The sequence below is a fragment of the Perca fluviatilis genome, chromosome 9 (assembly GCF_010015445.1).
Source record: "Perca fluviatilis chromosome 9, GENO_Pfluv_1.0, whole genome shotgun sequence".
NCBI classification, from domain to species: domain Eukaryota; kingdom Metazoa; phylum Chordata; class Actinopteri; order Perciformes; family Percidae; genus Perca; species Perca fluviatilis.
In genome coordinates, this window is record NC_053120.1 from 11070130 (window position 1) to 11085742 (window position 15613).

General features: G+C 40.9%; 1 protein-coding gene across 4 annotated transcripts in view; it reads right to left on the reverse strand.

The window, feature by feature from the left end:
- LOC120565065 (discs large homolog 1-like protein) overlaps positions 1-15613 on the reverse strand; it is a 122675-nt gene that overhangs the window by 103968 nt on the left and 3094 nt on the right. For 3 of the 4 annotated variants that reach the window (XM_039810395.1, XM_039810397.1, XM_039810396.1), the window contains exons 3-4: positions 12767-13625; positions 12208-12304 (exon numbers count right to left, since the gene is read on the reverse strand). In XM_039810395.1, the coding sequence (XP_039666329.1) occupies positions 12208-12304; positions 12767-13625 (956 nt within the window). Of the gene's footprint in view, positions 1-6148; positions 6658-12207; positions 12305-12766; positions 13626-15613 lie in introns of those variants that run through there. The other variant, XM_039810404.1, reaches the window with a different exon arrangement.

Below are 15613 nucleotides of genomic sequence, written 5' to 3' on the forward strand. Positions count from 1 at the left end.
CTCAACTAGAAAACAAACAACACAGCATGAGAGAGAAGAAGACAGAGAGAGGAAAACGTAGTGCAAGAACGCAGAGGGTGAAGCGAGGGAATCTAGCAAACAGAGGGTGATTTCAAGGTCACCGACGGGAAATCGGCAGGGATAATGATTGTTAAAATGGCGGAAGACACGCTGTTACTATACAGAGGTTTGCAAAGTACTTTCACAATTTTACTGATGAAGAAATCAATCCACAACCCAAGACGATGCCCCAAGTTACATTTAAAGCTGGTTCACAGTAATGAGAAATTATTTTCCAACAGATACAAGATGCACAGATACTAGCCTGGAGGAGCCAATTAAGTCTAGAAGCTGATGCAGGTAGACAAGTCATATAAATAATGCAATGACATCAAAGGTTATTCAGAGCACAGCATGAACTTATCTTCAAAAAACTTCTTATGCATAAACTTAGACGTGTAAAACTTTGTGTGTGTTCTGTGTAATGCATCAATGATGAATGAATAATTAATGCATTAAGCATGTCGCAAAGCTTCGAATCTCTCTGTACACCAAATTTCTAGAAAGTGTTCTTTATTTAGACATGAGTTTCATGGAGGGGACACATAAAGATTTTTAGCAATATTTGTTGGGTTGCTGATATTTCTTAAAATCTCTTTAGTTATTTATCTGATTGGTTATACATTTAAAATGCCTCTGGGTTAACTTAATCCGGGAAAATCTCAAACTAATAATCCATGAAGAATCCTGTCAAGTAAAGTCAGGAGTAAATCCAAGAGCTCTAATAAAATGGTTTAAGTGATGCCAGACAATAGAAAAATGGGATTATTATTATAAAAATGTTCTTGATTCGCACACTAACTTTTCTGACATGTCTTGTTTTAGGATTTTATATTGAAACAAACTCTAATTGGATTGTTCCAGAATAAATCAGGGAGTTATTTTTATGTTTTCAAAGAGTCAGCTTTGGGTCAAGTGCCAGTGGTCTAAAAGTCTTGGCTTTGCTAGCTGTTCTCCTGAGACCAGCTATATGAGTCCCTCTGTGTTTGGCAAGGAACAGATGGAGATGTACACACACACACACACACACACACACACACACACACACACACACACACACACACACACACACACACACACACACACACACACACACACACACACACACATTCATACATCTGGGATAGCCACAGGCATTCTGGCTCATATGGCTCATAAAACATAATGTGAGATTAAAGATAGAATCTAACATCACATTTTCAATATCACACATCAAAATACAGAGAGACAGAAAGAATAAAGAAAGAAAGGCTAAGATAGAAATAGAAAATTGGAGAAAGAGAGAGAGAGAGAGAGAGAGAGAGAGAGAGAGAGAGAGAGAGAGAGAGAGAGAGAGAGAGAGAGAGAGAGAGAGGATGCTACCTCATGAGCCTAGCAGGCATGCACTACATGTTAACATTAGTAGGTCAGCCAGCACAGAAATAACTACGCTGTGTGTATTTGTGTGTGGTAACCTCATACACTCTACTACTGGCCAATCACGGCAGATTCTCCATTCTACACATTAACCAATCAAAGAAGACGCAATACATCAACACTTCAAATATGGTCATGTGATCAGCTTTTCCCAGCTGTGTGTTTAGTTTCCACTTGAGTGAATTTTACTGTATATATATATATATATATATATATATATATCGCCTCCTCCCTTTTGAAATGCTATGTGAGGACACGCTGACTCCTGCTGAAACATCACAGCTACAAATATTAACTGTGCAGCAGAAAAAGCAGAGGCTTATCCCATTAATGGACTCAATTTATTGAATATTTTATACTAATCAATTCTAAAGGGACAAATAGCAAAAGTGTCAGAGCGTCAAGTCTTGGCAGAAACATTATTTGAGCATCCACATGTTGGTGTGTTTGTCATACATACAGTGCCACTATGTGGCAAAACACAGACACAGCAGTACCTGGACAATAATCTGTGAATATTTATATCAATCATATCTGATATAAACTTAGATTTTTTTGTTTTAAAGTTCTTTGTTGAACTGTTGAAAAAGAAATGTAAGGGCATGTCGGGGCTTATAGCATCTTATTAAGTTCTTCCAAAAGTTCTATATAAGCTGTGTTGACATAAATCTGCATACAAATACTGGTTGAACACAGCAGTACTACATTGCACTGTCTCTCTGGATCTGGATGTAGACATAGAATGACTTTCAACATACACTGAATGTATATTTAATATTAATAACTGAAAAAAATGTTCTTAAAAACATGAGCGTAGGGTTATAGCCATATAATGTGAAATACTTGTATTGATAAAAACACACTGAATGTGAATACAATGTACTAGCAATGAGTTGAGGCCAAAAAGTATCTAAGGAAACAGCTTCTCTACTGTCAAACTCAACAAATCATAATTTATACCGCAACTGTTGCATTTATACTACTGGCACTACATCAGAGCGGTACAACACGTTAGCATAATTTAATCAGTTTGACCCACAATACACATGTAGAATGGCCCTGATACTCTGTAAACTATCCTTTTGATTTTCCCCTTCCTTATAAATCAATGATAAGACAAAACTGAAATGAAATGAACTCTACTCTGTGTTTGTGTGTGTGTGTGTGTGTGTGTGTGTGTGTGTGTGTGTGTGTGTGTGTGTGTGTGTGTGTGTGTGTGTGTGTGTGTGTGTGTGTGTGAGTGATAGAGAGAGAGTGAGTGATAGAGAGAAAGAGAGACATGCAGGGGTAAAGTACATGACAGTAAGAGCAAGAGACACTGACTAAGACAAAATGTGCTGAGAGAGAGAAGGAAAGAGGTAATGACTAAGGTTGTCAAGAGACTCAGGGTTAAGGTAAACTCAGGTGAGAGTTAGTAGCCGGCGGGAGGGAGAGAGAGAGAGAGAGAGAGAGAGAGAGAGAAAGAGAGAGAGAGCGAGGTCCTCACAGGCTGGGTGTGTAGCTCCTCAGAGATTAGTCATTTGCTTAATGGGATTGGCTACTCTGGCTGTACTGGGCTGAACTATTTAATATTAGCTTGATAGCCTGTTAGCTGAGGTGACTAAACAAGAAAAGGTCACACAGCTAACACATTTCTGTTCCTGTGCAGGGAATGCAATCTGCCAACAGCAGTTGTAGAAAAATAAAATAAGAAAAGGAGAAATTAACTCATTAAGCCTTCATCACAAACTGCTACAACTGCTACTACTACTACTACTAGTACTACTCTCGTTCATAAGGTTATCAGCCCCACCAGAGAGTGAGTATCCTGTTTGCAGCCTTTTTCAAATGATTTCAGGTGAATTATTTATCAGAGACAAGAACTGGTCAGTCCTTGCCTCCAGAGTTGACCCAGTTGGGCTGATTGAGGCTGAGGTCTGGGACCTGATAGTCAAATGTTAGCTGGCTTTTGCTTATGCATGGCTTTCGGATTTGGCTTAGTTTCAGGGATGTGGACTTGGAAGGATTTAGGCTGAGAAACGGTTCTATTTAGCAGCACTCTAGCTAGCTTTGGGTCAGTTTAAGTGACTGAAAAGCATTAGACATCATAATTCCATTCAGTTATTGCACCAACCATTGATATTGGATTGTGTGATTAAAACCATTTTATACTTAGGGAAATAATGAGCAAGGAGAATACAAAAGAAGCTGCTTTTGTCACTTACTACAGCAGGGTACCTTTTTCATTGAAAGGACCCAGTAAGCCACAAAAAATGCTTTAATTTTCATAGGTTTATGATAAATTGTTGGTAAGTTGACTTACTCCTATCTTATTATAGTTATGTTGTCTCCAGGCCTGCATCAAAGTAATGAATTTAACAAATCCTCAAAACTCACTAGGATGACCCGCTTCCCACCCCACCTTCAAGGGTCAGGGTCATAAACAAGCTGATTGGGTTTTATCTGGCTCTCTTATGCTCCTTTGTTTAACAGTAGGACATGTTTTCCATTGTGGTCAATGTCGAGGGGAATGAGTAAAGTTAGTGTTTTTTAGAGGACCTTTATTTATTTAGTGGACTTAAGTGTTCAACAGACGTTAGTCTGCAAAGTTCAGAAGATAAGTAGTTAGAAGTAGCATTAGCAGGCAGCCAGACCCTGGACTAATTCCTCTTAATTACTCAGTTCCTCTTGGTTGCCAGCATCCCTGATCCTTAGCACCTAAAGTTCTGTGGAAACATTAATCAGGGATTGGATCACAGTTTTTCAGAAGGATGTGAGACACATCTTGTTCCAAAATAATTTGGGAGGCACCTATAACACTGATATATGTGATGCCAACCTGTACTTCACCTAAGACGGGCTTTAGAAACAGGTTGATGCTGGCTTAACACCATAAAAGAGAATTACAAAGAAAATACAGATTTGTTTGTTTTTTCCAAAGGATGCCTTACGCATATACTATGTAAACTTAAGTTTGATTTAAAACAGGCTTTCAAACCTAAACTGTGCATGCAAAAACCCAGAGCCAACAAAAATGCACCAAACTGTAATGGGTTTTACATACACCACACATTGCTAAGAAAGGTCTGCTGGTCATTTATTACGGACATTGATTTGGCCTCAACACGCCGACTTATTGGGAATTTAGCTTATTCACTGTAATCCCCAGAGTTAGACAAGTCGATACCTAACCTTCTCATCTCCGTGCGTGCTGTAACACTGTCTGATGCCCCAGCATTAAGCAGTTTTAGTTACTAGATCTCCTCGAGTTCCAACTTGTTTGCTCGACAGCGACAAAGCCAACATGTTCCTATTTACGTGCTGTGATTTGTATAGTCACAGCATGTACAAATAACAAGGTCACATGAGACACAGCCATCTTCTAACCGTATATAAACTGGGAACTATATTCTCAGAAAGGCGAAGCACTGCTACTTCTGCTACTTGGGCGGAGTGATATGCTTGCGGCACCTGAGAAGCCCAGAGCAGATTGGCCTTTCTGAGACTATAGTTCCCGGTATGTATACAGTTAGAAGATGGCTGTGTCTCATGTAACCTTGTTATTTGTACATGCTGTGACTATACAAATCACAACATGTAAATAGGAACATGTTGGCGTTATTTTGTCACTTATTCGGAGCAGTAGGCTAGTTGGAACCAGTTACCTGCAGGATCTGTGCTAGTCTAAGCTAATGCTGGGGGGCATTAGACAGCGTTACAGCACGCACGGAGATGAGAAGGGTATGTATCGACTTGTCTAACTCTGGGGATTACAGTGAATGAGTTAAAGTCCCAATAAGTCGGCATGTTCCTTTAAAGCTGCAGTAGGTAAGATTGTGAAGATCCAGGACTTTGCCAACAAATTTGAACATCGACAACTTCTCAGTCCCTCCCCCCTTTCTGCTGCAGCCCAAACCGTCTCCTAAGCCCCTCCCACACAACGGAGTTTGACAGAACTGCCGGCATGTCAGACAACATTTTCAATAACTAAACACTAACACAATGTTAACTTTACTCACCAACAGTAAAACGATGCTAACTAGCAGGCTAGCGTTAGCCATTTCAGCATCATATCAGACCGACCACTGTGCAAACGTTACTATCATTCTCACCAACGTAGCTTTGTGGACTTTTGACTACTAATAACCAAGTTAAAGATAAATCATTCATCGTAATTATGTTACCTGTTGAGAGGAAATGTGGCTACATCTGCATAGTTCTTCAGATCTTTAAAATCCCGCAGCTCACGCCACCTCTGAAAAGCAATATCTCCAATATTCACCGGAGTTTTGGGAAACTTTTCTGCAGCTCGTGCGAAGGGAGGGGGGAGGGGAGAACGCTATTATATGCGTGTGCGTGCCTGAGCAGTGATTGACAGGCAGATAGACCCCCCCTGTGGCCCTGATTGGAGAAAATCAACCGGGAGCGGTGGAATTTTGCCAATGGCACTACAGGCTGTAGGTGGTGCCAGAGGAGCTGGATTTTTTTTATTTTACATAATTCATGTATTTCTACTGGAACATAGGGTCAGTTTCAGCAAATATGACAGAAAGTTAGTTTTATAAGACTTACCTACGGCATCTTTAACCTACTCTCTACCATCATTACAAGACTCAGGCCATTTTCCTAAATGAAACACACAGCAGGTGAGTCAGAGCATAAATTCTAAATAAAGTAAGTGAAGATACGTTACATTGATTGAGGATGACGAGTTGTGACGGTCCATCTTCACATGTAGCCCTCGCACTGGCCCAGTAGGTGTCAGCCCTAGTACGGGAAGGGCTATCCAAACACCTACAGACTTAGTTTAATTGTTCACAACAGGTGTGGATCTTTCAACCTTTCACTGAGGGTCTCATGAAGTGAGCTAACCTGTGACAGCAGCCCTACAGTGCATTGCTGTGTTAGTCCCAATGAAGATGCATAGCTTTGGGCTCAATAGTCCTACAGCTGCTTGGGAAGTTCTCTCCCTTCTCTCCTCTCCGCTACCTTTATGCCTTTATAATTTCTCAGCCGTGACCCCTCCTCACGGTTACATCACAGTGCCAGCTGGACGGTTGCACAGATGAATGGATCGGTGGAATGATGTAGCAAATCCAGTAAAATAACCCAGAAAAGCTAGTTATACGAGGAACTCATGCATTCGCTCACAGACTTGATCTCTCCTCTTCCTTCAGTCTTTGTGTGTCCATTTCATTTTTTCCTCTCTCTGTTCTCTTCTTTGTCCCACCTAAAATAGCTCCACCTATCTAGTCTATTAGCAGCCTAATTGGTAAGCCTCTTAGGAGAAACTCTTGCTCTCTTGGAGCACGGGAAGCCAGTGGCACTCAGTAAGGCCAAACAACAATCACACAATGACAAAACCAGGGTGGGATTTAAGATGGGATATATCAGAGAGGAAAAGAGGATTGAAAGATAGAGAAGAGAATACTGATAGAAAGTCATATCCACATACTGAATGTTTGACAAGAATCTCCTCAAGCATATACTACTACTATATATATGTTTAGTGGATGTTATGAAAACTGCACGTTCCTTAGTTGAAGGATTTTTATATAACCAAATGCATCTCTGATCAAGCCAGGGTATAGTGCATTTATATGTTAAAACCTCAGAATCAGAATCAGCTTTATTGGCCAGGTTTGCGCAAACAAACAAGGAATTTGACTACGGTTAATCTTTGCAAAAAATATACAATAACAATTGAAGAGAGGAAGGAATAGTGCAATATCAGTATAGTCTGAGATTTAAGATTTAATTATAAATATAGTGCAAGGCAGTTCAGTGCAATGGTAATATATAAATAACAATATTGTAATTGTAAGATTGAAAATATATATGAGGTAGATGAGCAGAACAGTGTTGATTGACTTTGTTCAGTGTAAGGGTGGGGGCTATTTCTGAGCGTTCAACAGAACCTGTCTTTTTGAACCTGTCATATACTAAAAGAGTCAAAGAGGGTCAAAGAGGGAGATGGGAGGAATAAATGAATCAAGCAGGATGTGAGAGAGTGTACTGAAACAACCTCCAGCAGTAATCTAGCAGTCTTTCTCTCAGGATCCATTGTCTTAATGAGATAAACGAGATTAACCGGATGAATGTGAGATGAAATCCCTGCAGTCTGTTTGTATATCTGCCATCACACTGCAGACTTATTTGTAGTTTGTGTGTGTGTGTGTGTGTGTGTGTGTGTGTGTGTGTGTGTGTGTGTGTGTGTGTGTGTGTTTGTGTGTGTTTTCGGTCATTCATCAGAACCCTTAAGACTTAAAAGACCACGCAGCTTCTTTTTTTAAGCTTATCGTATTGTTATCATGCTCCGAACAGCTAATAAGCAACTCATGAACTGGCTCCAAGACAGTATTACATACTAAGGTGTCAGGGGCCAAATTGTTTGTCCTCCAAGAAGACAATGTGGTATAAACACTTACAGTAAGTAGAGTCCATGAATAAGCGCAATCAAGACTGAGTCTATAATGAGATTGAGTCTGAATCAAGACCCAGCACACACACTATTAGTTCCTTTAGTTGGTTTAGTTGTTGCTTCAAACAAAGCACCTGAGCCCCATGCCTTTCCAATGTCAGAATTCTGGGGGCTGCATCCAACAATTTCCACAACTTTCTGAAACCAACAATCTGACAAAAACGCCCGATTCATGCAGCCATTGGCCAGGTGTGCGAAGGTGACAAAGTATGCAGGATTTTGACTTTTTCTCTCAAGCTCTAGTCTTTCACATAACTACCTCTCGCCCCCTTTCCTCGCATGATGCCCCTCTCCAAGACAGACACAACTTCTGTCTTTAGGAAAGGTCGGGAAAACACGTCGTACAAACTAGTTCAAGTTGTAGCTCTAAGCATATACCCTGGCCTTTACACCTAGTCGTATTTGTAGTTCTGTTGTAATGAAAGCATAATCAGTTAAATTCTCAATCCCTCCATTGTCTACACTCACTCTTCCTGTGCAGGGTCAGGGGGGGGTGAGGGGAGGGGGGGTTCTCACACTGGTTCTGCTGCTTTTAAATGGGCCATGCATTTCTGAGCATGGACATATGTGCATAATGTACTGTATGTGCTTAATTTTGCCATCCTTTTTTTAGCCAAGTGTTCTCTCCGGCCTTGAGACAAGTCAGCCAGCCAATCAACCAACCAGCGAATCAGTCAGTTATCTACACAGACAGCCAACCAGTCAGATAGCTAGTCTTTTGAAGTGTGTGTCCCATCAACCCAGTTTCCTGTCTCTCTGGGTGTCACATGTTGTCAAAACCAACAGCTGAGCAACAGCTCGGCATTCCCATTAGAGTCACTTCACTAAAGCACAGTACGTGTAGGATGTCACCTTATAGACTGTTCATTCACAAAGTGCAGCACACCATCTGTGCAATAAGCACCCTGTCGCCAATTTGATGTGGCTAATTGTTCGCAGGTGCACTTAGTTTCCCATCATTTACGAAGCCTGTAGTTTAACGTGAAACGCTTTATTTGCATGTCTTAGGTTAAATCCTCCCCAAAGGTTGGCAGGTCTCAATCTCACTTTTAATAAAACATCATGCTATCTTGATGTTTATAATTAGATCACGTGAGGGCATCTGGTAGCTTAGCACACAATTCACACACAATTTCAACATAAAAATGAAAAAAAGGATGACTGTAATGTATAATTTAATGCCATCATGAGAGATCGTAATAATTTAGTCATTTAGAAAATTTGATCCGAGGCTGTACGTCCACACTCTCACACCCTGTTTACTCTTTTGTCTTGTCTGCCATTCTCCTCTGCTCTACTCTAATCTGCTCTCTTCCTGTGGCTCACCTTTGTAGTAAGGATGCAGATGCAGTCCATCCTCACCAGTCTGACTGGCCAACCTTCACCGAAACATCTTCCCGCTGCAACTTCCACCACTCAGCCGCTTGTGGCTTTTGTTGACATCCTTCCGCCGTCTGTCCGTCTCTGTCTCCTCCTTCTCACCCTCTTCTTTCATTCCTCAAGCACTCGCTCATCCTTTTCTCATGTCCTCTCCACCTGCCCTTTCATTGGAGCAGCCAGAGAGGACTTCTTTGCTAAAATAGAGGCCGACTCGGAAACATGGCAGCTGTCCCGGTGCACTTCCGCCCACCCTTTTGTTTTCCAGCTGCTGTCTCTATGGCAGTTCTATGGCAGCAGGTAGCCACATTTTGACCTCAAAGAGTGCATTGCTCTGAAATATATATCCACAAACGTGCGGAAAACACTCAACACACAAAAAACAGCAAAAACACAGAGACAAGCGCAGAAATGCATAAATATGGATGCACAGGCAAACACTCACACAGACAGACGTTTATACACAGGCATAAGCACACACACGAATACTTATGCTACACACACACACACACCACTCACTGTTTTATCAGGTCAGTCTCTGACAGGAGCGGGGGGGTTAGACTGAGTGAAAAGTAACAGCCGTATAGAAATGGATGCTCTACTTTCAACTTTGGTTATTGGCGTAGTCAAAGCTCCATATGCACCCTGAAGCTTCACACAAAGATGGGATTCCACTCACTCAGGATACTGGGCTCTTTCAAGATACACAACATCACTACAATTGATGTTACTGTACTATACATACTATATAAGACAAGCTGAGCAGAGAGACATAGGAAATGTCCAAATGTCATAAAACACACACATACACACATTTTTACATTTCTTTCTGTTCCTGTCCTACTCTACTTCTTCCCAGCTCCATCCTCGTCTGGCCCTGCACACATTGTTGGTTGTCTCATGATGCTCACTGCTGCCAAGTGCCAACAGAGAGTTGTCTGCACTGGGTTGTGCTAACGAACATTATTATTGGTTCTCAATTCATTCTACAGTACAGCTATTTAAAACTAGTAATCTCAATCATTAAACAGTCCAGTGACAGATAATGAGCAATGCAAAGAAATATGTTTCATTTAGGGATGGACCAATTGTGAAATTCTGCGCCGATATCAATACCGATGTTCAAAAGTAACAATTTAGCTGATACAGATGTCTTTTGTTGTGGTTGTTCATTTGTAGGTGTTATTATGTATTCTGCCTTTAGTGCCAGGGAAACAAAAAAAATGTTAATTGAAGTGTTTTAAAGTCTTAAGCCGTTCATTACACTATCTTTGAATGAGCATAAATTCAATCATTTAATATAACCTTCTTTCACATGAAAACATTTTTTAATGAAAAAAGAACTGCTTTATTTAAAATGCCTTTTTAACCTTTAATCACACCATTTAACCAGCACAAAATTGATGCAACACAACAGATTAACAGCGGCCACTGCAATCTGTGAATGTCATCTTATATGCCGATAGGGCGATCGATTGTAGTCAACAAGGCAAACATTGGCTGATACCGATGTTTGGCCAATAAATTGGTGCATCACAGTTTTATTTCATTTCAACTTTGGCCACATAACCAAAGAATATTTTTTGTGTGATAACTGACATAGGGTCAAAAGAAAAGAAAACCAAATTAACCACCCCAAGTTTCTAATTATAAATGAATTTGGAACACCTGAGCAGCACATGAATGTACCATCAAACCCCAACGCAATACAAGCACTATTTAGCTGGGAAGACACGTTGCCTGATGCACATGCACATACTGCAGAACTACTGTATATTGAAACCAGCTTTTGAGTATAAATCAAAGTTAGTCAATATAAGCCCAACATCCCAACATGTGGACTCAGACTCAGCAGCAGATCAAAGCAACAATGTGTACTGTGTAAGCCTGTGTTCAAACAGCCCAAAGATCACAAAACCATTTCAGCAAGATCAACAAGACAAAACATGTTGCATGAGCCCATCTCTGAGCTTTTTTTGCTGACTCTTTTTTTTTTTTTACTGAACTGAATTGATTCCTGTTGTCATATTATGTAATGCAATTTAAGCCTGTGTTCAAACAGCCAGCCTGCATAAACAATCTGTCCATCTAATTCTGCTCTCTGCAGCCACCAGCAGCCTTTGGTTCAAGAGGAGACACGTTGACGCTAGTAAAAACATGTTTGCCCTGTATCACAACTATTTCCATTGAGGAGAAGTGATATTTTATACAGGAAGCAACACACCAAGTCATAGGTCCATGAAATTGTTTCTTGTATCTATGATTCTTCTATATTAATCCATAAATGACAAGACAGTGTTTCACCACAGCAGGGGGCAGAAACAGAACTTGGTGTAATAGTGAAATAAAAACCTTTGAAGCTTAAACAAAATGCCATTATCAAGAACACCTAGTCAGTGATGGTAAGGAAGATTAAAAAAGGTTTATCCAACAGTAGTTCTGACAAAAAGACAATGATGACAGCATATATCTTCGACCTTCAATGTTTTGCCGATGTTGCAGCATGACAGGTTATCACAATACATGTATATACTAGCTGACAGATCCCAGCAAAATAAAATCTGAATCTGAAAAATCTGAATATGGTGAGGCTATAAGGACTACGAAAACTACTAGGAAATCTCTGCCACCTGACCATTTAAACATATGCAATGGGAGAACGATACAGTACATCACCAAACATGGCAAGGTCTCCTAGGTACAAAAAGAATAAAAATATATATAGAGAAATATAACCTCACTTCTTTGCCAGAAGCATGCACCTCAAGGATGCCACCCAACAACTAAGATCACCTATCGACTTTGGATAGAAGGCACTACATATTATACTCTGCTATCAACTGTGGAGAGATTTCCTGTAGGTTTCCTAAGGCACAAAACAACCAGAGTCTTACCTTGTTGGGGGTTAGCGGGCTTGTAGCTGGCCTGGGGCTGGCTGGACCATGGCTAGGGCTAGTGGAAGTGACTTTTGCTGGCCCGGGGCTGGTTGGACTAGGGACAGAGACCAAGGAAAGAGGTTGTCTGGAGGTGAACTCTAAAAACTGCTGTCTAAACCATCAGGGATTGAGTAAATATTTTTTGAAATGGGTTTTGTTTTTTAATTTTTGTGGAAAAAATAGAACGAATAATAAGTTAACATGAACAGTTGGCCAAATAAAGAAAAGGACCACCTGTAGTAACTTGAACTTCACTAATGGGAAATTAATGAAACAGCAATCATAGTTCTTAGCATACTGTTTTTTCCACATTATCTTAGTATCACTATCAAAGTTTCAATAATCAGAATTGTGACAGTGTCAGCATACTGTTCGATCAAATTGTGTCCTACTTGTTTTTGCCACACATTTGGTGTTAATTTCTCATTGCAGTAGTATTTAGCACAGCATTGTTGTGAATACTTGTAAAGTCTATTGTACCCTAAAAACAATAAAAATATATGGATGTTGGACATACCTCAGATGTTTAGTCAAGGGCCCTGGAGGACCTGTGGGGCTGTGGCTGCTGAAGGTGAATTTTCCCTGGTTGGGGATAGTTGGACTTGTGCTGGGAGTGCCTATGCCTGGGTCCTTGCTGGTCGCAAGAGCTGCAGAGACTACAACAGCGTCTGGGACTCTGTTTAGAACTGGGCTGGTGATAGGAGTGGTGCTGGTGGTGGTAGGTTCGTCTGGAGTGGTTGGAACCACAAAGCCTTGGATGCTGCTGGAGACGAGGGCCGAGACAGTCACCAGGTTGAGGTCTGGATAGAGAGAATCGTTTTGTGGATTGGTGGAGGTGGTGGAGATTTCTGAAGAAACATTAGAGTTGGTAGAGGTAAGACGTGGCTTTGTTCCATTCAGGGATGCTCCAGGAGATGTTTTTATGGAACCAGTGGGGGTTTCTGCACTATTCACAGTGACTCCAGGGGATGTGGCAGCAGAGGGAGAGGAGGGCATAGGAGTCTCTGATGACAATGATTTGGAGGCTCCAGGATGGCCAGGATGGCCAGGAGGGGGGGGAGCGCGGTACTTCACCTTGGCTGACTGTGACTGTGGTGTAATGGACTGTGTTGCAGGGGAAGATGGCTTTCTTGTGGGTGTCCCGGATGGGAGTGGAGCAGCATGGGACTTGACTGACTTAGGTTTGGGGGTCAGGGGTTTTGGCTGGGACCACCCTCCAGAAGCCTGGGGGCTGAGGGGACCAGAGGAGGGCTGTGGCTGGGCTGATAGCACTGTTGGTAGGTTACAGGAGGCAGGGAGTTTCCATGGACCATCTGTCTGGTCCACAGAACACTTGCTGTCTGCAAGGATGGTCAACTCATAGCATTCCTGAATGTCTGGAAGGAGAAGAGCAGAGATTAGAGCCATGATGAGTGACTGAAGGTTTTAGTGAATTAGTAAATGAGGTAATAATGACACATTGAAGTGATGGATGGATGAACGTATAACTCTGTAAATGAAAGACGACAAAAACGAGGAAGTTTTCTCCAAAGGACACAGAGCAGTAGAGGTGAAGCGTTGAGTTGATTAGTTGATCAGCAGAAAATTAGGGAACAATAATTTGATAATCACTTAATCTTTCCATACATTAGAAATGTCACTTTGGGCTCTGGACAACTGTGATGGACATTTCTTAGTATTTTTAGACACTATCGACTGAGCAACTGATCGATAAAGCGGTAAATGGAAAAAAAGAATTGGCAGATTTATCCATGATGAAAATAATCATTGATTGCAGCCCTTTAAAGCTGTTCTAAATACATGAGAACCCCTTAACCACAACTATATATTGTACATGGCATTCAGAATCAAGCAAAGTGAAGCTGATGCCAAAAAATCTCAATTATTTTACTTCTGCTATGTTCATTGGTAGAGAAACCAATGGAGGCCTCTAGTGGCAGCACAGTTATACTGCTACCATGGCTATATAGAACAGTAGCTGCTGAAGTATTTAGGGTTCAGCAGTTAAAAGAGGAATTGTTCATTATACTGTCATTTCCCTTATAGAAATGAACACACACTGACAGAATGTATCAGAGTGACTGTTACGATTTGAGGACTTTCCTTTCCTCTCTCCACATACAGAAGTGACAGGCGATGACAGGCAGATGGTTGTGAGCTCAGGCTTCTACGGTAATGAGTTACCGTAGCAGCCTGACAACCTCACAACAGTTTGGTGGTGATAAAAGGGATAATAAACAGGAAGAAAAATAGAGGTACCGTATGTGGGAAGAGGACAGGGGATATACAAACAGTTGGAAGGGGATGTGTAAAGAGAAAAGGAGAAGAGTGGAGTGTACACAGGGAATTTAATAGTACAATACATACAGATTAACATAAAATAGACATCAAGGTTAGAAATTACAAAGTACAGTAACACACAGACACATCCATGGATGTAGAGTATATTTAAACAAATTACAGGATAGATGAAGTAAAAGAAGTCAAGGATCAATAATAACAAAAGAACAAAAGAGACAGCGCTGGTTCAAGATACAGCTTGATCAAAGTTCAAAGTCACAAACAGGAACTCAGTCTCATGTTTAGTGAACAGCAAACACACAGAACAGAGATAGGAGTGTTACTTTAAGAACTACATGTAAAGGTGTGGGCGTGGCACAAAGCAGGTAGGACCAGGGACTGAGAACCAGTTTGTTGAACCACATGTTCCCAGTGTTTTCCTTCTAATAAGCAATAGTTCACCAAAAGCAGAACTAACCAGTTAGACACTGGCTGTTAGCTCTTCACTCTTGGGAGGAATTTATACTTGTTACACATTCTTTAAATGTATGCAGACTTTCTACAAAGGGCCCTGTGTTTTCTGCGACGGGCCACATCACGCCTACATGTTTGTGTGCTGATCTCTATTTTCTGGTGAACAGTCATGTGATGGCATAACATCTTGTAGACACCGCGGAAACTAGTTCTTACACAGTGCTCATCTCCTTTTCTTATGATCAGTCCTAGCCTTCTGTCTGCTTGTCTACAAGCCGACAGATCTGTTTATCTTCATTTGGACAAAAACACACATAAGTGCACCTGTCTTCAAGCCATGGGTGATTTTAGACCCTTTTTAGTTTCATCTCAGCCCTCCCTAAAAATTATAATAATAAAAAACTTTTTTTTTAGTAGTCCCCAGAGAAGAAGTTGGTAATTTCATGGCGCAGATTAGAACCCAAATTGAAACGTAAGCAACTAAAATTGCTGAATGTTAGAACATTGTGTCAAATTGGTCATTATTACTGTGACTTATAAAGTGTCAGGTATAGTTCCATCACAGTGTTAATAGTGTCAAAAAACGTTAGCTGACGTTGGGTTTAACACT